Raw genomic sequence first — 21,365 nt, 5'->3', positions numbered from 1 at the left:
TTCCACGCCAGAGCCCTGCTGGGGGCTGGGGGCTGATTCCCGCTCCCCCCCCGGCTGGGTGCTGCGATGAAATGTCGATGGCAGAGGGGAGACAACCTCCCCAGGGCCGACAGTATTCACTGTGGGCATGGACCTGTCCCTAGGACCAGCCCAAAAAACCCCCCCTGACCAGAGAGGCAGTGACAGCAGGATCAGGCCCGGCGGGGGGGGCAGGCTTGGCTCACGGTGCTGGGGTACCTAGAGGTGGTGTGGGTGCAGGGGTACCCCAAACCCTAGGGGTGAAACAGGTCCTGGGGGGCTTGTATGCATACACTGAGCCCCCATCTCCCCAGCCCTGGGGAGGGACAGACATCCAGGGCATGCCCGGAGCGGACACCGAGGCTGGACGTCCGCAGGGCACGTGGTCAAGCGGAGGGGGGTGGTGGGAACCCCTCCTTGGCCAACGAGCCGGGGGTCCTGTGTCGGTGGTGAGCATTTCACTGAGCTGCCAGGGCGCAGGCAGGACTAGCTGGTGGCGGGCCCGTGGTCCCGCTGAACTTGCCCACCAGCTTCTCCCCGCATTCGCTGAGACGGTCTGGCTCTCGTTCGGGGCGCTGCCAAGCCCAGCCTGGGCCATGGGCAAGTCAAGAAAGCCCATGCTGAGATGTGGTGGTCAGCTTTGGCAAGCGAGAGCAGGGGGCTCCCTTGGCAGCAGGTCTGTGTCCCCAGCACCAGCCCGTACCATATTGCACTGGACCATGGTGCCCGAGCCGTGCAGGGTACAGGATTAGCCAGGATCGGGCCCCTGCCACATCAGGATATACCGTAGCCACCAAGCACCGTCTCATGTGCCTGTTCTGCTCCACCAGCAGCAGGATGGAGAACAAGGCCATGTACCTTCACACCTTCAACGAGAGGGAGAACGGCTCCATCTTCGAGGAGCCCTTCGAGGGAAGGAACCTCTCCAAACTGAACCTCTGCGAGGACGGTGAGAATGGGCTCCGTGTGCGGGGGGGGGCTTTGAACCTGGTAGCAGAAACCTGGAGAACTTCTGGGGGAGGGACATGGGAGCTTGGATTGCTCAGGAAGAAGCTCAGCAATTTGGCCCCACGCAGGCAAAGGTGTCTGACCCGAGTTAGGTGCTCAGCTCCAGTCGCGGGTCCCAGGGGACCAGAGCAGAGGAGCAATCCCTGCCCCGGGAAGGGAGGGTGCCCAGGGTGAGGGTGCCCTGGTGGAAGTAACATGGTGAATGTGTGTGTCCCAAACAGAGCAGGAAAATTCTTCTCTCCTGCTGGCACAGCCTCACTGGGAGAAACGCTCGCGGAATCCTATTTCAAGGGGGTTTCTGTGCCTCCTCTCCTGTCCCCCCCTTTCTGGTCTGACGGGGGATGACAGACCCAGGGCACCGTGAGCCTCTTGAGGTGTGCAGGATCTCATTCAGTTCTGCCGCTGACCAGGGTCGTGCTCCATGGAAAGTCACTTTGCTTCCTAAAGGTTGGTTTGGGGGGTTTTTGTTTTTTTTTTTTTTTTTTTCTCCTCCAAGCCTCTGGCTCTCTTGCGCGTAGTCTTGTCCAGAAATGCCCTGCAGCGGGACTGGTAGCACCAGGGCTGTGCAGCAGGACAGAGCGGGACCTGCTTGTATCTCCTGCACATCTTAGCTGGCCTCTGTCTGCACTGTGGACTTGCTGAGCTCTTTCCTTCACTCTTGCCGCATGAAATACTGTCCATGTTTCACCAGATCCAGGCTTGGTCCCCAAGCAAACAGCCCTGATGAATTTTTCCCGAGGCCTTTGCAGGCAGAGTTGGGTGCTCAAGCAGAGATGTGAGGTCCCCTTTGCTGACAGCTTTGCTTGGAGACCTGCAGGGCTGCTGGGGAAACTGGTCTTGTTCTGAGCAGGCTTCCCAGCACTGCTGTCCCCCACCACAAGCATGGGATTGGGGTGAGGGGGCACCCGCTTTCCTGGTTTTAGGCACGTGGGACATCCCCAGGGTGTGATGGAGAGCCCGGGGTGCTTCCAGAGGGCAGCTCGTGTGCCGGGCTGGGCTGCATCCAGGCACCGAGTGAGCTGGGAACACCCAGCTCTGGACAAATTGCTTCTGGATGCTTGCAAGGTGCAAGCGGCTCCTGATGGCTATTGCAAGAGGAGATGTGGCATTGCTGTGTGGGTGTCTTCTCCTGCCCTCCAGCCCCCGGGGACAGGGACAGCTTTGAATCCAGAGGGTGGATTTCCCATTCGGGTGAAGCCTGAGCCTTGATGCCGTTCCCCAAACTCGGCGTCACCCTGCGAGGGTCCCCCTGCTCTCAGCAGCGTGGCTGCTCCTGCCTCTGCCCTCCCTCCTGCCGTTGGCTTGTAAAGTCTAACGCCCGCGGCACCTTCCTGCAGCAGAGAGAGGGGCAGATCCTGCCCGGGGGCTGTCCCCATGCTCTGCCACTCTGCCGACATGGGCAGAGAGGGTGGTGGAGCCTGGAGGGAGCGATGCTGGAAGAGATGGGAGGGAAGAGTTGGTGTCCTCCGCGACTGAGGCCACCATTCCCAGCGGAGACCTTGCCCCCGGTGTGCGGCAATGGCAGGGAGGGTTCAAGGTATCTCCCTGGCTTTGGTGTTTTTGTGGCTGGTTGCCCCGGACCTCTCAGGGCAAATCTGCTCATCCGCAATCACCCCGACGCAGAGCTGGCCCTCCAAGGAAGCCCGTTCCCGCGGGAGAAGTTGCTGGAGCAACGCTTGTGGGGCTGCGTCTGGTCTGCAGCTGCACGGGGCAGGGTCAAGGACAACCCTGAGAGCTTCATCATGAGGATGGGACCACTTGAGTGGGCTCCTGGGCTCACGGAAAATGCTCGGCGTGGGGCTGAGGACCAGTGCAGCAGCCTGCTGCTTGCCACGACCCCCAGGACAGCAGCCGCGGACCCCCCCAGGGCTTGGGGGATGACAAGTCCTGGCTGCTTTCAGCCTCCCACCTTCTGCTCCCCCACTGACCGGGCGGGCCACAGCTCCAGCTCCCCGGGGCATGGGCAGGGGGAAGAAATATTTGCTTTTCCCCTTGGTTACTGGCCGGAGCCCGCCCGTGGGCTCCTTGGAGCGGGCTGTTGTGAAAACGCTGCTTACGCAGCTGCGGTCCCTCCTGCTCTTCCGAGAGCAGCAAAGAGGAGTGGGTGGTTCGGGGCCCGGGGCCAGCTCCTCCCGGAGTCTCCCAGGACCTGATATAAGTGTTAATGTCAGAAAAATATTGCAGCTTTCCTCATTCTGAAGCCCTCGGCTCCATCTGTTTGGCCGGTGACAGCAAATGGGAACCGCGTGCGGGTAATGAATCGCAGATGGAGGGGTCCCGGAGGAGAGGCACCGCCTTTCGCACCTGAGCTGGGGGGCCTTGAGCACCCCACATCCCCGCGGGATCCCCTCTGGGTGTCAGCGAGCCTGACCTCAGCACTTTATCATTTTGGAGCCCCAAAATGGGGCCGAGTTAAGCGATACACCCAGCGTAACCCTTTGCTGGCTGGAGGCTTTTGCAAACCTCCCCGTCCTCCAGCAGGACGGACGCAGGGACCGTCAGCTGGGGAAGGGCAAGGGTGCAGTGGGGAAGGGTCCCTGCCAGGCTGGGGACACCCCCAACCCCTCGTACCTCCTTTCTATCTCTGGCATCCCAAGGGCCAGCTTGGTCCCACAGGGAGCCGAGAGGTGGGATGGGGTGAGGTCCCGAAGCCCAGCAGGGATGGTCCCGGCTGGAGGTGGGCATTGCTCATGGCCATGGGTGAGGGTGGTCTCCTCCCCAGGAGGTTTGGCTTCGGGGCTGTCGTGCTTCACCCTTTCTGCTGGGTTGATGCAGGCTCTGGATCGGTGCTACGCTGTGCCTCAGGGCTTAGAGGGCAGAAAGCAATGGGGTGCAGCCACCCAAAAGTCAAGGGGGTGGGAGTTTGGGAGTCTTCCTCCACCTTCTGGTGGTGCCTTCTTGGAGACATCTCAGATCTGGCAAGGGGCAAAACCAGGCAGCGCTTGTTGACCTGGCGTGAAGTTGCTGGTTCTCAGCTGCTCTCAGAAACCTCGTGTTTCTACAGGGGTCCAACACCAGAATGCCGGCACCCAACGCCCTGCACCCCATCCCAGCAGCACGGGGTCACCCAGAGAGCCAAGGCGTCAGGCTGAAGCATCACTGCAGCCTTGGGGCTGGGGCAGAGGGGTGCGGGGTCTGTATCCAGATCAGGCTCCAGCTCCCACCTAAGACCACAACCTGGCCCAGATTTCAACACGAGCTCAAGCTTTGAACATGTGCAAAGCCCAAAACCAGATGACTTTTCCCTGCCGCTGGGTTTATGGCACGGGAGCCTTTCCTCCTCTTTCCTTGCATTTTCCTCCTGGCTATTTGATTCATAAAACCCCACCTCCTTCGCACACAGCTCTTGCTGCTCAGGGCTTGTGGCAGTGTCAGAGAGGAGCTGGATCGCAGCTAGTGCAGGGTTGGGCAAGCAGAGACTGGCAGGGCTGTCAGGATCCAGGCATCTTAGAATGGTTTGGTTGGAAGGGACCTCTAAAGATCATCTGGTTCTAACCCCTATGCCATGAGCAGGGACATCCAGTCTTTAGATTAGATATAAGGAAGAAGTTCTTCACTGTGAGGGTGGTGAGGCACTGGAACAGGTTGCCCAGAGAGGCTGTGGATGCCCCATCCCTGGAAGCGTTCAAGGCCAAGTTGGATGGATGGGGCTTTGAGCAACCTGGTCTAGTGGAAGGTGTCCCTGCCCATGGCAGGGGGGTTGGAACTAGATGATCTTTAAGGTCCCTTCCAACCCAAACCATTCTGTGATTCTGTCATCTTCAACTAGACCAGGTTGCTCAGAGCCCCGTCCAACCTGACCTTGAATGTTTCCAGGGATGGGGCATCCACAACCTCTCTGGGCAACCTGGGCCAGTGTCTCACCACCCTCAGCGTAAAAAAACCTCTTCCTTAAATCTAGTCTGAATCTGCCCTCTTTTAGTTTAAAACCATTACCCCTTGTCCTACCTTCCTCCAGCCCCTTATTGTTGCCTGCCTCCTGCCTGGCAGGGAGAGTCCCAGGGCTGCAGGCAGGGCAGGCAGGGGATGGGGACGGAGGGTGGGAGCTGGAGGGGTGACGGCTCAGCAACGGTGCGTGATGCTGATGTTTTCCTAGCTGGGATCCCCACCAGGCCCTTTGCACCCCAGCTCTGCCCGTGCAGGAGGGGAGATGTGTGCATGTGCTGAAACTGGGCTGCTTGCCTCCAACCCAGACCCATAGCACCAGCATGGGCAGGATCAGGCCTTGCCAATGGTGTCCCGGCCGCATGTGAGCCTTTACCTGGGAGCGTGGGCTTGTGCCAGCGTCGATGGTCCTGACTCAGGGGAAGCCACATGGATCAACAGTGGGGCATGCAGAGCTGTGCCTGCACCCGCAAGGCATTGCCAAAATTATATTTGCAATATTTTTCTCCCGGTGGGAGATGGAGCCCAGACAGACTGGGTGCATGATGCTCTCCCTGACACCCTGCCCTGTCCCCCAGGTCCCAGGCGGAGGATGAAGGCAGCAGGACGCTGCAGCCGGCTGGGCTCCTTGGCAGCACTGAAGTACGCCGTGGTGGGACTCTACCTCCTCGTCTTCCTCATCCTCGTCGGAGTATTCATCCTCGCAGGTAAGGGCTGAGCCTGGGTCCTCCCTGTGGGGTGCAGCAGTACCCCAGGGTGATGCTCCCTTGCGCAGAAGCTCGGTGAAATGTGAACTGGGTCTGGCCATGAGCATGGGACCATGATTCTGCACCCTCTGCGGTGGCATTCAGGAGGGTTTCCATGCCATTCAGGGGAGGAAAATACGGGATCCAGCAGAAGTGGGGCAAGGAGGCGATGCCTGCCTGAAAGCGATGGCTGCAAACCAAGGCAGGCATCGCCTCCGCGCTGCACTTTCAGCTCCTTGGGGACAATGACATGAGCCCATGCCGCTCCATACTGCACATCTGGAGCGGTTTTGATTTAAGCTTTGAGGCTGGAGTTGCTGCAGGGTCCAAACATCACGTGCTGGGGATGGTGAGGCTCAGGAGGTGCTCAGGAACCCCGTGTTCAGGGCTGGAATTGTTCCCATCACTAGGTCACGGCTGCTGTGTTTGCACCGATCCCCTCCATTTTGCTTGGGGTAAGAATAAGCCCTGGCTCCATCAGCGACGGAGATGCAGGCAGCTCGCAGGCAGCTCACAGGCAGGGCGTTATTCTTGCACAGCACGTGCCGGCAAGGCTCCTGCCTTCCTTCTCCAGCTTTTTGGTGAGCACAGGGATGGGAAAGCTGCTCGCAGATGCCTGTAATTGCTCCCAGCCTCAGCTCATCCCTGCGTACACATCCCATGTGGTCCACGTCGCCGCCGGCTTGTTTTCCCCCTCGCCGTGCTGGAAGCAGTTTGGGAAGATGCCTGCTTTAACCCATGGTCCCAGTACCATCCCCTTGCACCCGTACCACCCCCGTGTGGGGCTCTGCTGGGTGGGGGGGCTTGGATGGGTGCCGCAGCAGGCATGGGTGGGAAATGCCACCACCAAGGACCGGTTCCTTGCTTCCCACCCACCTCCTTCCCAGCTTTAACCCCAGTATCCATGGGGGGGGGGGGGGGGGGATATGCCCCCACCCTCCTTTCCAGCCCCAAATCTCCACTAGCTGCTGGGCAGGGCTGAGCGCTGCCCCCGCACCATCCCTTCGGGATGATTTTCTGTGCCTTGCCTGCTGCAGGCAGCTGTGGGGGGGGTGACAGATTTCAAGTTTAACTCCAGCTGCGGTAATGCCAGCACCGTGAAGGCAGCCTGTGTCTTTTGCAAAGGGTGGATTTAGGTTTTTTTTTTTTTTCCTGGGCTAGGGAAGGGACAGAAAAGGTTTTGCTGGAATTTTGAAGCCTCTCCCACTTATTTCTTGCATTACATTGTTTTAATGTTGTTTTTGGCCTGCGAAACCCTGAGCGAGGGATGCCATGAATTGTGCAAAAAGCTCAGGACAGGCGCTCTTGTCCTGGGCTGAGCTACAGCTGCTCACCCGAAAGCAGCTCCAGCAATAACAATAACATTAGGGCATCGGCTGACGGCAGGGAAAGCTGGAGGCTCACGCTCACGGGCATCTTCAAAGCCCCATCTCCTGGAGTCCCGTGACTGGCAGGATTTCAGCTTTCAGTAAGACCCCAGTAAAACCACCTTACCCCCCGGGTTGTGGACCGCAATCTTGGAGAAGAAAAGCAAAATGAAGAGAAAAATCATCTCTTTCGTTATTGCTTTCTGCATGTCTGGAACTTTAAGTCAAGCCTCTGGCTTTGGATGTAGCTGACTCACAAGGTCTGGAGCTGGCTGTGCCGACCGTGGGTGCCCGGAACGGTCTTATCACATCAAGGAAAACCACAGGCACAGCGTGGTCTTGCAACAGGGCGAGGAGACCACATCCAGCTGGGAGCCACATGTAGCCCAGGGAGACAACCCTGACGGTCCTCAGCTTCAGGTGTCTGTGGCTGAAACCTCGACATTGGAGCTGATGGTCCTTGGAGGACCAGGACTGGATATTCATGGGCACCCTTAATGGTGGAGGGCTTGGTTTTCCCATGGAAAATCCCACTTTGTGCTACTGGAGACCAGACACCAGCTTGCCAGAGCTGAGACCTTCTGCCCAGCATCTCTTGTCTCCCATCAGAGGGGAAGGTGCACAGAAAGATACAGGGTTTAGAGAAGTAGAGTTGCTCTCATCTGCTCCTTGAGCTGGGAGGAGCTGGCCACGATGGTGTAAGAGGAACATCACCATTTGATGTTCCATCCTGTCCATCCCTGTCCTCCCACAGCCGCAGTGAGGACCCTGCTCAGAGCAGGTCCCACCTGGAGCAGAAACCATCCCACCCAGGGCAAATGAGCATGGGGTGTCCAGCTCATCTCCAGACCTCATGCTTTTTGGAGAAGGATGTGCTGTGATACCCCGGCTGCTCCCCAAAAAGCAACTGTCCCCAAAAAGCAACTCTCACCACGCTGTCTTGGGGAAGAGTGATGGGGAAACTGTGCCCCTGGTCCATGCCCTCCACTGCCAGCATCCCTTCACCCCAGGGCCAGCAACACAGAGCAGGGATGTTCCGCCTGCCTTGCTCCGCTGCTTCCCATCCTGCCCACGGGAAAGGAGGGAAATTCCCAAAAGCCTCCTTGGAAAGCGTGTATGTGTGCAAACACGCACAGAAACATGCATGTGTGTGCAAATACACACTTGCACACCCCACGGTGTTTCCTAGCAGGGCTGGGGCATTGCATGGGAAACCACCCCCTAGAGATAAGTCCCCGAATCCATGCTGGTGTTCCCGAGAGGCGAACCTGGGGGGTTTGGCAAGGCAGCTCCCCCAGGCATCATTTTGAAGCCAGCTTGGGCAGGTGTCCTGTGACTCGCAAGACACGCTGTGAAAAGGGATCGAAAATGAGTAAACTGCCAAAAATACCCTGAACCACCTCGGAGATGCGGAAACAGGATGTTTTCAGCAACAGAGCCGGGGTGGTTTCAATGCAGCCTGCTTTTAATATCCTCTCTCGCAAGCCTGGCAGCAGTTTTCTGGCTCCTGGGGGTGCACACTCCCTTTCTCCCTGTCCCTGACCTCTCCTCATCCACTAAAAAGGCACCTAGCCCAAGGTTAGAACTCCAGTCTTGGCTTCTTTGCAAGGTCTGGGTTAAATCCCAGCCGCCTGCATGCACAGACCTGCACTTTGGTGTTTGAACCCAAATCCCCACCTGGCCCCATGCCCAGGCACCCCAGGCACCCAGCCCTGAGCTGCTCCAGCAGCAGCGGGAGGTCAGGCAGGGCTCGTTAGGACGCGGCTAATGAGCCAAGCGATTTCACGTGAACCGTGCATACAGATGGGCATCTGACTTGCACCCCATCTCCGTGCTCATATTGAGAGTGGCCACATTTCCATGCTTGGCACCCCTGGATGCCTGGCAGAAGCATCCAAGGAAACGAGCACCCTCCGTTTCAAGAGCTGTAGCCCCAAAACTCATGTTCCAAGGATGCCAGCGGAGAGGAGAGCAACAGCCCCAGCCCCATGGTGTGAGCGCTCCCCGGTCAGCTCCAGCGCAAACTCCTCCTGCTCCCCATGAGCTGGCTCCAAAGTGGGTCTGTGCCTGCAACCAGCATCTCCCTGGGGACACGAAGCAAACCTGAGCCACCGAAAAGCTGCCGGCAGCGGGGCCCTGTGGCCCTCTGCCTGGGCTAATAAGCCCTGAAACTCATGCTGGAGCTGAGTGCTGGCGGCTCCCCACCGTCCCCCTCTCCCCATCCTTCCCCAAATCCTTCTCCTGCAGCTGTTTTCCCAGCCCAGGGCTTGGTTTCCACCCTTTCCGAAATGCTGGAGGAGATGCTCTTGCGCAGGGCTGAGGCTGTAGGATGTTGGGCTCATGTTTGGGATGCCCAGACTCGCTGCCGTTGTGCATCCAGTTGCGTGTTGAACCTCGTGCTCAGCATCTGCCCGACTGCCCCATAGAAATAAAACCCAGGGGAGCCAGTGGCAATGCCCCAGGGCTCACAGCTGGGTCCAAATCAGAAGCGCTTCCAGCTTGGAGACCAAACTGAGGCGTCCTGCAAGACTTTGCGTGCAGCCTCTTGGTTTTCCGCAGCCGGGTAACGCTGCAAAACTTGGATTGCCAAGGATGGTGAAAACATCTGTATTCAACGTGCATGCATCTGCTTTGCAGCATCACCTTGGCTATACGTGAGCCTGAAAGGGGGAAGACGGATTTTGGGTGCGTGCAAGGGTGCAGGTGCCTGTACGTGCTCGTGGTGCACGGGTGCACCCGGGAGCGGGTCCGGGTGGCAGTGAGGGTGTGCAGTGCAGCGGTGTGCATGCACGGCTGCGTGTGTGCGTGCTTGTCCCCTCTGCAAGGCTCCTCCGGGACGAGTCACATGAAAATTATTAGCAGGAGCGCGAGGGCACAGGTCACATTCTTCGTTAGCCCCAGTGAAGCGGTGGTTTCCATCGAGGCCGGATTACCTCTGGCAGAGCCGATGGCGTGCAGGCACGAAACACTCCCCTGGAGCAAGCTGGTCCCCGTCGTGCAAAAATGTGTGTGAGCGTGACTCTGTGTGTGTGTGTGCGCGCGCAGCTCAGGGTGCCTCTGCATGGGTTGCAATGCAGGTGTGCAGGTGCGTGCATGCACATTTGCATTGTGCTGTGTGCATATAGGTATGCATTTATATAAATATATGTATATTTAGTAACCTCAAGGCATTTCTCGCCTTGTACTTTTCCAGCCTTCCTGCAGCAAGCTGTTCCATGGCTTTACCCACATGAAACCGCCTCCTTCTGTCTTTCTGGGGCTCTACTGTGCCACCTTCGTTCGATGCCCATTAGCTTTTTAGCACCTTTCACGCCCACGTGCATGCCTGCGAGCACGTGTGCAAGGCATGACCTTGCACAGGGCTGGTGCTGCTCAGTTCAGCAGTGGCAGAAGGGCCTGGAAAGGATTTTGGGGTAGGACCGTGGAATTCTTGCAGACTTTTTCTCCCTGAAACACCAGTGGGGACAGCAGCCAGGACGACAGCGTGTCCCCAAAGCACAAGAGCAGGAGGGAGAAGCTGCTCACGGAGCCTTTTGAGGACCGTTAGCTCACCCCCAGTGCTGCCAGGCGGTATTTTGGGGCTCCATGGCAGGGAACATGTCAGTGCTGGGTGCATGTGTGCGTACGTGTGTGTCTGTTTCTGTGCGCTGTGTGCATGCATGCGTGCTGCGTGCGTTTGTGTGCACACTGTGTGCATGCGTGTGTGTGCGCTGTGTGCATTCGTGTGTGTATGCATGCATGTGCATTTGCATGTCTGCACTGGGTGCATTCATGGGTGTGCACACTGGGTGCATGCTTGTGTGTGCCGTGTGCCTGCACACATGCTGCATGCATGCGTGTGTGTGTGCGCTGTGCGCATGCGTGTGTGTGTGCGTACATGTCTGTGCTGTGCACAGGCATGCATGTACTGGTGTGCTTAAGTATCTGTGCTGTGCCCATGCCTGCATGCATGTGTGAGCATGTGTGCGCGCACATGAGCTGTGTGCATGCCTCTGTGTGTGTACTCCAGGCTCCCAGCAACCCTAACGCTCCCCAGCACTCGATTTCATGCGAAGAACAGAAACCGAGGAGGGTGTTATGGGCCCACAACGCCCACGTTCTGCTCCTCTGGCTCAGCCCTGCGCCTGCAGCCCTGGCCCACAGCTTCGCCCGCTGAGCGGTGCGATGTCCGTGCCTCTGCCTTGCGGCAGGATTAGTCCATCCTACCAACCCGGCAAGTGGAAAGTGGGAGGCAGAAGATTTGGGAGGCAGGAGAGCCGCTGGCACGCATGCACGTGCGTGCACAGAGCAGCCCAAGGCTGGAGGTGTTGCTGCTTGGAAGCTTCCCGGCGTGGTTTTGGCTGCGGGATGCTCTGGAGCAGCCTCGGTTGCTGCTCTCGGGTTGGCGGCTGCGGTGCCAGGGCTGGGCAGAGGAGAGCCGCGGGGATCCCAGCTGGTTATTGGAAGTGATTTATGGGAATTCGGAGAACTCCGCGGGCTTTGCAGCTAACCGCAGGTGCAAACGAGAGGAGCCCGCCCATGCTTCCCAGCCCTCGGCCACCGCAGGACCTGGGATTTGGGTTATTTCTCCTTGTGCTGGCTACACAGGGTTGCTTTCCCCCTTGGTTTCATTGCAAGGAAGCCGTGGGTTGTCTCTGCACCCATCATGGGCACCCTGAGTCGAGAAACACTTGACGCAACAGCTTTGGTCACCCACGCAGAAGGCAGCGGCACCCACCCATTTGCCAGCCCCGTGGCGATTTTTCCCAAGGTCTTTCCTTGCCAGTTGTCCCCTCTCGGGGTGGCTTTGGGGATGTCGCTTGGTCGCCTTCCCCCACGGGCAAAGACGGCGCCCGCTGGGTGCCTGGCACAGCAGGGACGGGCAATAACCGGTGACATTGAGACGTCCCCCCCGCAGTGATGCGGGTGACAAGCAGGGATGCGCAGAGGGGACCAAAAAGCGTCCCCATGCCCCAGGAGGAGAACGCCGAGCTGGCAGGCTGGGGAACTGGGACAGTCCAGCAGCGGGATTAGTTAATGGGGGCTAATTAATGGAGGAAAGATGCCTTCAGTGTCTGGAAGATGCTCAGCTCCTCCGTTATGGCACCCACCAGCCCGTGGCAGAGCTGGGGGGCGGCTGCTCGCCCCACGGTGCTCCCACAGCCCCTCTCTGGGCACGGCGGGTCCCCCCGGTCCCCACGCCGGGCACCCAGTGCCACCGCTGCGGGTGGCCCCAAGCCTGGGGTGGGGGGGGGCTGGAGCTCTTCGCGTGTGCACGTCTGCTTTCACCCTCTCCTTATTCCTGCGATTTTAATTCAAACCAAATGGCTTCGCTCCGTTTCTCCTCCATGGAAATGAGGGGGTGAGCTGCCAGGCCGGTCCTGCGCCAGCCCGCGGCGTCACGCCAGCCGAAGCCCCACCACAGCTTAAAGAACAATGGGGATTATTTATTTAAAAAAAAAAAAAACAAACCTCATTATTTGTGTGGATTTGGCTTTGAGTCCCCCACCCCGGGCTGCATTGGAGACCCAGCATCAACACAAGGCAGAGGGAGAAGATTATATTCCCCTGCCTGGATCAGCGTTTTTGGGGGGCACCAAGGTGTGCGGTGGGGTGATGGGGTCCAGAATCGGGCTTTACTGGATGCTACTGGGCTTGTTGGGCAGGGGGTTGTTGGAGCGGTGCTAGGAGCTGCTGAGAGCAAGAAGTTCCCCCCAAATTTCTAGGTTCCCTTTCCGAACCCCGTCTCGGTGCTCTGGGAGCTGGTACGAGGCCAGGAGGAGTTTGGGGTGGGAGCCTGGGTGGCCAGGAGCTCTCTGCCACCGGGGTTGCAGAGGCAGGGGGTGAAGGATGCTCCTGAGCTGGGGTGGGTTTCCTCCCTTGGGAATTGCCGTGGCAGCACCAGGATGCGGGATGTGGTGCTTGGAGGCTGACAGCAAACCGCACCCAGCGCCGTGGAGACCTGCCGAGCCAGCCTCATGGTCTTCATTACAGAGCAAGGGGCTGAGCTGAGGTCCAAGATCAGTGGCCAGAAGGGAAACCTGATTGTTAAAATTAGAATTAAAACCTCAGAGGGGGAAGAAGCAGGTTTTAAGGTCTGTTTTTAGGAGAGGGAAGCGGATGCTGTTAGCAGTCAGTCCTCTGACCAAAGGCAAACGCAAGCCGGGTGAAGCCATGAGGCAGAGCTTTGTAGCATCGTGACCCATCTGGCAAAGCCCAAAGCCACCCTGAAGCCCAGAGCTGCTGGGAGCCTTTGCTGTCCCTCCCGAGCGAGGTGCCTCCTTCTCCAGTCCTTCAGCAACCAACCTCCTTCTCCAACCACGGAGAAAACCATGGGGCCAAAGAGGGGCTGGTGAGGTGAACCTTTTGGGGCTATGAGGTTGGGCTTCTACCTCCAAGCACCAAGGAACAGGGGGATGTCCAAGCACTCCTTGGGAGGAGACGGGGTTGCACCTCTCAGGAGGGTCCCCACCTCCATGGGGTGGTTTCTGATGTCCCACTCCTCTCCATCCCTTGCAGTCTCCAGACCGCAGACATCCCCCGAGGACCTGAAGGTGCTGATGGGGAACGTCAACCGCCTCAACGAGAGCTTTCGGGACATGCAGCTGAAGCTGCTGCACCTACCCATGAAGGGGGATGTGCTGGATCACATCTGGAGGCTCCAGGACCTCCTGCAGAACCACTCAGACTCCTTGTTCCTCATGACGGGGTCACTGCAGAAGCTGGAAGGGCTTCTCTGGAACCTGCAGACCCAGGCCAGCCAAACCGATAAGGCAGTGTCCAACCTCTGGGACAGCTTGACCCAGCAGAGCGACGCGGCTCAGCAGGAGATGTACAAGCTCTCCGTGGAAGGCAACAGCAGCCGGCTGCTGCTGCAGCACCATGACCATCTCCTGAGCCACCTGGGCAGCAGGGTGGAGAGCCTGAGTGACCAGGTGACGACCGTGAGCGGGGCCGTGGACACCATGAACAGGACCTTCTCCTACGACGTCAACATCCACCATACCCGCATCCAGGACCTGCAGGTGCTGATCAGCAACGCCACCGAAGATGCCCGGCAGATGCGTCTCATCCATATAGCCATGGAGGAGCAGCTGAAGCACGAGCTGGCCATCCTCAACAACGTGACGGAGGACCTGCGGCTGAAGGACTGGGAGCACTCCGTCGCACTGAAGAACATCTCCGTCATACGGGGTAAGCCGAGCATCTCTTGTAAGCAGCTCCCTCGTCGGTGCGTGAAGCTGTCGTGAGGATGGGGGGTATTCTCGGTGCTTTGGGTGGAGCTGTGGCATGGGGATGTCCTGTGGGGATGTCTCAGGTACTCCTTGGTGTATCAAATCCACCAGGCACCACTGTTTAGGTGTCTGTGCTGTTCAGGTGTCTCCATTACCTTGGACTCTTGGACCCTCCAAATGCTCCTCCATCCATGTTAGGGAGAAAGCTCCCAAGGTTCCCTCAGAGATGCCGGGAAAAAACTCTGCCAGGTCCCTCCTGACCATGAAAGTGAACCAGACCGAGCACGGCAGAGACGGGGGGTTTCTTGCCCTGCTTTGTACTGCAGTGATCAAACAGAAGGCTGCCCACCAGTACCCTCAGTCGTCATCAATCACATAATTCACTTCACCGTACATCCCCTTTACTCCATTTTCCCCCTCCCATCTTCTCCTTTACCACCCTCAGCCCCTCCCAAATCATAAAATCATCGACTCACAGAATGGTTTGGGTGGGAAGGGACCTTTCAAGGTCATCTGGTGCAATCCCCTGCCATGGGCAGGGACATCTTCAACCAGATCAGGTTGCTCAGAGCCCCGTCCAGCCTGACCTTGAATGGTTCCAGGGATGGGGCAGCGACCACCTCTCTGGGAAACCTGGGCCAGTGTCTCACCACTCTCGGCGTGGTGAAATAAACCACCCACCCCTGCTAACTCTTGACCATTGACCCTAGTTTTCCTGATACCCTTTTTTTTTTTCAGTTATATGGTTACCTTGGTAATCCTCCCCTCAACCTGCTAAACATCTACTCCCTTTGTCTTAATTATCTCCAAGATCCAGCCATTTGTCACACCATTATCTCATGAGCGCAGGAGCTGGACAAATTCATTCAGGACACATCCATGGCTGTTAAATGCCATGACCTGATCACAGTCCCAGGGAATGAACTGGCCATGGGAGGGGGGAAAAACCATGAAGAAACACAGAAGAGCCCAATGCAAGCTCCTGGGGGCAGAGCAAAAGGTTGGGGGGCAGTTGCTGTCCCACTTCTAGGCTGTTGATTTGCACTTGCGGAGATGCAACAGGCTGTTGCTCATTTCTGGTGCTTCCAGCTGAAATACCAGATGGGGCAGAAAGGGGCTGACGCCAAGGCACTTGCTCCCTCCGGCCGTCTGCTGAGCCAAGAGGGGACAGATGTGGTTTGAACCACAGCAGCCACATCTCCCCATCCAGGCCAACCATCACCCGTGGGTACCAGCAACTCACTGGGGTAATTTCCCTGGTCCCTGGGGGACGTTGGCTCCCAACGCCTGGTTCGGGGCTGCTGGGACCACGTCGCAGCCGTTGCTTTGAGGTTTTCCTAGGTGCCTACCCACCCTTGGTGCCGTCTCTTCCCCACACTGCCGTGGGGAGGATGTCACCCTCTCTTGGATGAAGCCCCCGAGGAAGGGGGCCATCACGGAGCCCGATACCCATGCGCCATGTTAATCCAATTAACATAAGCAGAAAGCAAAACAAATCCCCTCCCAACGGGCCAGCACCTGATTTATCAGCTGCTGCCCTGACACATTCCTGGCAGCCCCTTCCCTCTCTCCCCATCCCTCCTCCTTCCCTGCTTTCTGTCGGCAGCGATGGGTCGTGGATAATTTTAGAAGCCTTGTGCCCAGCTGGCTTTACCCCAGCTCCAGATGTCCTTGGATGAATCCACCGTGCTCCTGGCTGGATTTGCACCAGCAGAGCCAGTCCTGGGTGATGCAGGGCTGCCTGCTTGGGGGTGCATTTTTCTTCTCCCAAGACCTTAGCTACCCTGGGCTCTGGATTTTGAGGCTGTTTGCTGGCGATGGCAGCTTCAGGAGGTCCCCAGGCTCGTCTCCAGCAGCCGACCATGCCAAGCAGCTCACGTGCCTCGGAGAGGGCTTGGCCTCGCAGCACAGAGGGGCTCTGGGTCTTAAATAACGGTGTCACCAGGAGGGAGGATGCCTGAGATCCACCGCCCGGCTGGATCCACTCGCACAACTCACTGGGTGGGATGTGCTGGCTCGCAGCAGGTCTGGCGGGATGATTGCAACGGTCCCATCTGGCCGTCAGATCTGCGCACGTCATGAAAGTCCTCATCCCGATGGTTTTGGAAGGTTTTTCTCCTCTGCTGATGCAGCGAGCAGCCCAGCCCTGTGCAGGCAGGCGGGTGAAGCAGGGGTGCCTCTGGGCTGGGGTTTTCTTTCCCAAGTGTAAACCCCAAACACTCTGGGGTGGGGACCAGCTTGGCACGGTGTCTGCAGTGCTGCTCAGCCTCTCCCAACTGCCCCTCCCAGTGCTCCCCCGTCCTCCACCCCAGCTGCTCCCTGTGTCCCATCCCACCAGCTGTCCCTGGGGATGGGACCATCTCTGCTCATGGAGCTGCCTGGATGTAGCCAAGAGGCGATGTTCTGGTGGCTGATGGACCACAGGGCTCACTACTGTGGGAATAGCTCTGAGGGATGAATGCCAAAACCTAGGAGCCAGCAAACAGGATCAGCCCGACGATCTGCCCATCTCCAAGCCCTGTTTCTAAGCCCAGGCATTAGAGAAAGGGAGTAAGGGACAACGTCTCTTCCCTGGCTGTGTTCTCCCAGTCTCCAGCTCTTCCAGAGCATGTCTGCTGCCCATGGCCATCCTCCACAAAACTTAGTTCCCTTCTTAGCCTGTCCATGCCCTTGACCTCCCCAATGTCCCGTGGGATGGTCTTCTGAGATGAGAGAAGAGAAGAGAAGAGAAGAGAAGAGAAGAGAAGAGAAGAGAAGAGAAGAGAAGAGAAGAGAAGAGAAGAGAAGAGAAGAGAAGAGAAGAGAAGAGATGGTGGCAGAGGACTAGGGGGCTGCACTGTAGCAGCTGATTTTAAGGAGGAAGGGCAGCTCCAACCCAAATCCCACTGAGAGGTGCCCTGAGCGGGCAGCTCCCATGTCCCTTCCAGGGTTAACAGAACTGAGGTGGGGCCCTAGTGTGGATTATTTCCCAGTATGCCCATAAAACCAGAGCAGATGGAAGTTGTCGGAGCTGCCCCCGCACAAGGGACCTCAGCCGAGCCGTGCCGGAGCCAGCGTGGGAGAAGCAAGAGATTTCATGTCAGCAGTAGTTTTGCTCCAGTGCCATTGGTGTGGGACCCCTTCCCTTTGGAGAGAATGCCTGGGGCAAAGTCAGGGTGACAAAATGGGAGACCTTGCCTTGGTGGCTCCCACTGCAAATGTGTCCAGGGTTACTTTTAGTTTTGCTAGCGGTGGGAAAGCATCTGTTTTGTTTAAGCAAGTGGTTTTCAGCAGCCCAACCTTTGCTATGCTGGGGTGCAGCAGGGGAGGGAAGAACTTGACCCGAACCCAGGAGCATGGCTGGGTCATACAGAGTTTTCGCTGCTGCTCATCCTGGGACACCTGGGACCTTCGGGCAGGAGATATGCTGGTAAAAAAACCTCTTTGCCTTGACATTCCCACTGCTACCCATCAAACTCACCATCACCTCTATAAAGCCATGGATCTCTGGCAAGCTCTGCTTTCTGTAACACCCTGTAGGCTGAAATTAATGGTATCGACTTATTTTAATACATTCTCCATTAGTTGTTTCAGAAGGGTTTGGGTGATATGAGGCAGCCTAAACATACACACATTATTGCACTTTAACAAACTGGCATGATTTGACCTCCCCCTTGCTCTTTTGGGGCACTGAAAATCAACAGCTGTACTTAATACCGTCCATTTATGCAATCAGGTGCTTCCTATTGCTTATTTATTTGCCCATCTATTCATTTTTTCAAACTCCAGCAGGCAAGAAAGCGGATTTAAGAATATGTAGTTTTACGCTGAGGGTGGTGAGACGCTGGCCCAGGTTGCCCAGAGAGGTGGTCGCTGCCCCATCCCTGGAACCATTCGAGGTCAGGTTGGACGGGGCTCTGAGCAACCTGATCTGGTTGAAGATGTTCCTGCTCATGGCAGGGGGGTTGGCCTTCCAACCCAAACCATCCTGTGATTCAATGATTTGATGGCTGTTGTGTAACGCCCTTCTTTAATGCTATGGGAATGAAAACTATTTCACCAGCTGTCCCAGCACCTTCACACAGCGCACACCTCGCCTGGCTCCTGCACCGTGTTCGCCCATGGAGCAGCTCTCGAACGTTGCTGGACCTTCTCCATCATGGACAATCCTGCCTCTCCCCAGGCAGACAGCATCCCTGCTGCTCGTGGTTCCTCTTGTTCCCACCTGAAAATGCCTCCTCATTGTACTCAGCTCTCCTGCGTGTCCATTATTCTTTGCATCCTTTTGTTTTGCCAACTGAGGACAGGGTCTAGGGTCCATCCCCACGTCCTCTTAGCGCCCGGAGATGTGCATCACCTAGGGAAGAGGAAACCCAGGGCAAGCTAATGCAATATTTCCCTGTAGTCCTCTCCCAGCACCTGACCATCTCCAGCTTGGGATGTTTCCTGAGCTTGCTGTGGTTCATCTGCTCAGGAACCCCCTAATTTCTGCATAATATTTGCAGATCCTAATTACTCATTCATTAGGACTGCTAAACATCCCCCCTCTTCCCCTCCTGATCCTTTTGCATTACCACGTTGCCTGTAGCCCTGGCTGGTTGTTTGCTTTCTGCACAACTGTGAGATTATGACTTTTGGGGTTTCTAGGAAAACAGTGTTTAACAGTTTCTAATTATCGCCCTGGCTTGGTAGGACAAAGACCAAATGACCCCTCCAGGCCTCTCTCTGCCCTATTTTCTATCATCCCATGAGTCTTTTTTTTTTTTCTGTTCAAATTCTTTCTTCCAATTGATTTAGCTCATAATTGTTTTCAGCTTTGCAGACTTGGCCCTTTGCAGGCTGAGGAATATAACTCTATTACTGGGTTGGACTTTCTGCTCGCTCACAAGAGTTTACACTGCAAAGCAATTACCAATGGCTAGTTCCTGATGAGATCAGTGATGCAAATCCCCTCCTAAAGCTTCATCTCAGTATTTCCAAAATGCATTTATTTTTGTTTGGTTTTTTTCCCCCTAACATTATTTTATTGGAGATGTCACAACTTTTGGTAAAAAGGAAATTCCAGGAGACTGGAATTTCCCATAGAGTCACGCTCAAGGTGGAACCGCTGGAGCAGCAAGGTGAAGTTTTCTGGCACGTGAGACAAGTCGGTGTAGTCGTGTTTGGCCTTTAAAATCCATAGATCATGGAGGAAGGCTGCTGGCAAGCTCCCTCGCTGTCACTTTGCTCCTGTGTGCAGGGGTCTGTGTTTGTCAGAGGTCCCTGGACACCTGATAAATGCTAATGGCTGGTGAAGGGTGGGTGGGTGCGTGCACACATGCATCTGCCGCACGGCTGCAAAGCTGGGGCACGATGGCTGCACTCCAATACCTTTGTGTGTTTCAGGGCCGCCAGGACCCAAAGGAGACCAAGGCAATGAAGGGATGGAGGGTGAACCTGGTCTTCCCGGCCTGCCTGGGCTGCGAGGTAAGGAACAACACGTCCGGGGTGCCCATAACCCTGCAAGCCTTCACCCAAAGTCCATAGAGTCAACGGGACACCTCCTGGTGACTTCCCAACCTGTCCCTTGGGACCTTGCTGGCTATGCACAAGCCTTGAAGAACAGGATTAACCTGCTGCCCCATCTCCTGCCAGACGGCCAATCTTTAGGGGCAAAGTGTCTCTCTCATCTCCCAGCTGGCCCCAGGACAGCGAGAGCCGCAAGGGTCCATCACCTGCAGGTTGATGCCCCCAGGCTCCTTCGACACAGCCACCCAGCCCAGGTGTGTGCAGGGGCTGGCCATCACCCCGTGCTCCCTAAAACCAAGCCCTTACAAGGTACGAGGGCTGGCCCCGCTGCCTGCACCCCCCCGGCAGCACACAGGGACCCGGCGTGGGGTCCCTCCAGCCTGGCAGGGGCGACTCGGCCACCGGCTGCAGCTCTGAGGCTTTTCACGGGATGCTTTTTTTCAATGTGAAGAATGCCAATATTTTTTCCCCCTTCTTAATTCCAACCATTGGTTTTGAGAGAAATTCAATTAAAAAAACATCAGAAGACACCCCCCACCCTGAGGAACAGGACTCGGCTTGAGCCTGTTTCTAATTTTAAGCCAAACCTAGAAATACTGGCTTTGCATCCGAGAGCCAGGGATGGCACAGAGGTGATGGAGGATCCCCTTTGGTAAGGATTTTCTGTCCCCAAGAGGCTCTTTCCTACTGAGGCAACAGGACCCGTCCTGCCAGGGGCATGGACCTCCTTCTCCATCCCAGAGGATGTCCAGCCCTGGCTTCACCTTGACTGCTGAAGACATGACCCACGTAGGACTATCGGTGTCCGAGTCAGGTTCAGCGCCCCGGCCCCGTCCATCTGAGCTGCTGGTATTAGGCTGGGCTTAAAACCTCATATTTTGGTACCCCGTTTCCCCCCGCTCCCCGGCGGGCAGCAGGACCAGCCAAATTAGGCAGAGCCAGCCTGGAAACCCGATCGCTCTCTGAAAGCCCTTCTCAGCGCTGGCTGCCCATGCTCCTTTCACGGACGGCTATATTTTTTTGCGTTGACAGATTCATGGCTGTTTTTCTTGGGTGTAACAAGCATCAGAAATATATCGTCTGGCTGCTTTCCTCTTTTCTTTCTTTTTTTTTTTTTTTGTTTAAACAGAAAAACAAAACAATCTCTGGAGGGTTCACCTTCAGGAAGAGTTGCTGAAAGGGCCACTATTTTTGGGTCTTCCTCTGTCTCGCTTTCTCTGGTGCTTTTCCAGATGCGGTCACAGCACCAGCCCTTTGGATATGGGAAGCTCAGGTTCAGGTGCAGCCAGCCATTGCAAAGCATCCCTGGTAAATCCCCTTTTGCACAGCGGATCTACCATCCTGCCTCTGCCCCAGCTCCTCTACCCAAATACGAAACCACGTTGTGACATGCTGCAGCATCCCCCCGGGAGGGAGGCAAGGTGTTGGCCAGATGCAGCAGGGAAAGAGTTAAGCCCCAGACCATGTCCACTGGAGCTGGTGCCCAAATTCCTCCTGGCACCTTTTTTTCCTCTTAAACCAGAGGAAACTACTGACTAAATTTGGAAAAGCCCAGCCCAGGAGGGGCAGAAGGCGCAGCGCCCAGGGAATCCGGGGGTCCCTCTACACGGGCAGGGGAGACCAGCAGCATCGCGCCAGGC

General features: G+C 56.9%; 1 protein-coding gene across 3 annotated transcripts in view; it reads left to right on the top strand.

The window, feature by feature from the left end:
- SCARA5 (scavenger receptor class A member 5) overlaps positions 1 to 21,365 on the top strand; it is a 38,919-nt gene that overhangs the window by 733 nt on the left and 16,821 nt on the right. For 2 of the 3 annotated variants that reach the window (XM_052810245.1, XM_052810243.1), the window contains exons 2-5: positions 849 to 967; positions 5,490 to 5,618; positions 13,523 to 14,197; positions 19,603 to 19,683. In XM_052810245.1, the coding sequence (XP_052666205.1) occupies positions 856 to 967; positions 5,490 to 5,618; positions 13,523 to 14,197; positions 19,603 to 19,683 (997 nt within the window). In that variant the 5' untranslated portion in view covers positions 849 to 855. The remainder of the gene's footprint in view (positions 1 to 848; positions 968 to 5,489; positions 5,619 to 13,522; positions 14,198 to 19,602; positions 19,684 to 21,365) is intronic. The other variant, XM_052810244.1, reaches the window with a different exon arrangement.

This window comes from Harpia harpyja, chromosome 15, assembly GCF_026419915.1.
Source record: "Harpia harpyja isolate bHarHar1 chromosome 15, bHarHar1 primary haplotype, whole genome shotgun sequence".
Classification (NCBI taxonomy): Eukaryota; Metazoa; Chordata; class Aves; order Accipitriformes; family Accipitridae; genus Harpia; species Harpia harpyja.
Note: the sequence above shows the minus strand (reverse complement) of the source record. Positions and strands in the feature narration are given on the sequence as shown.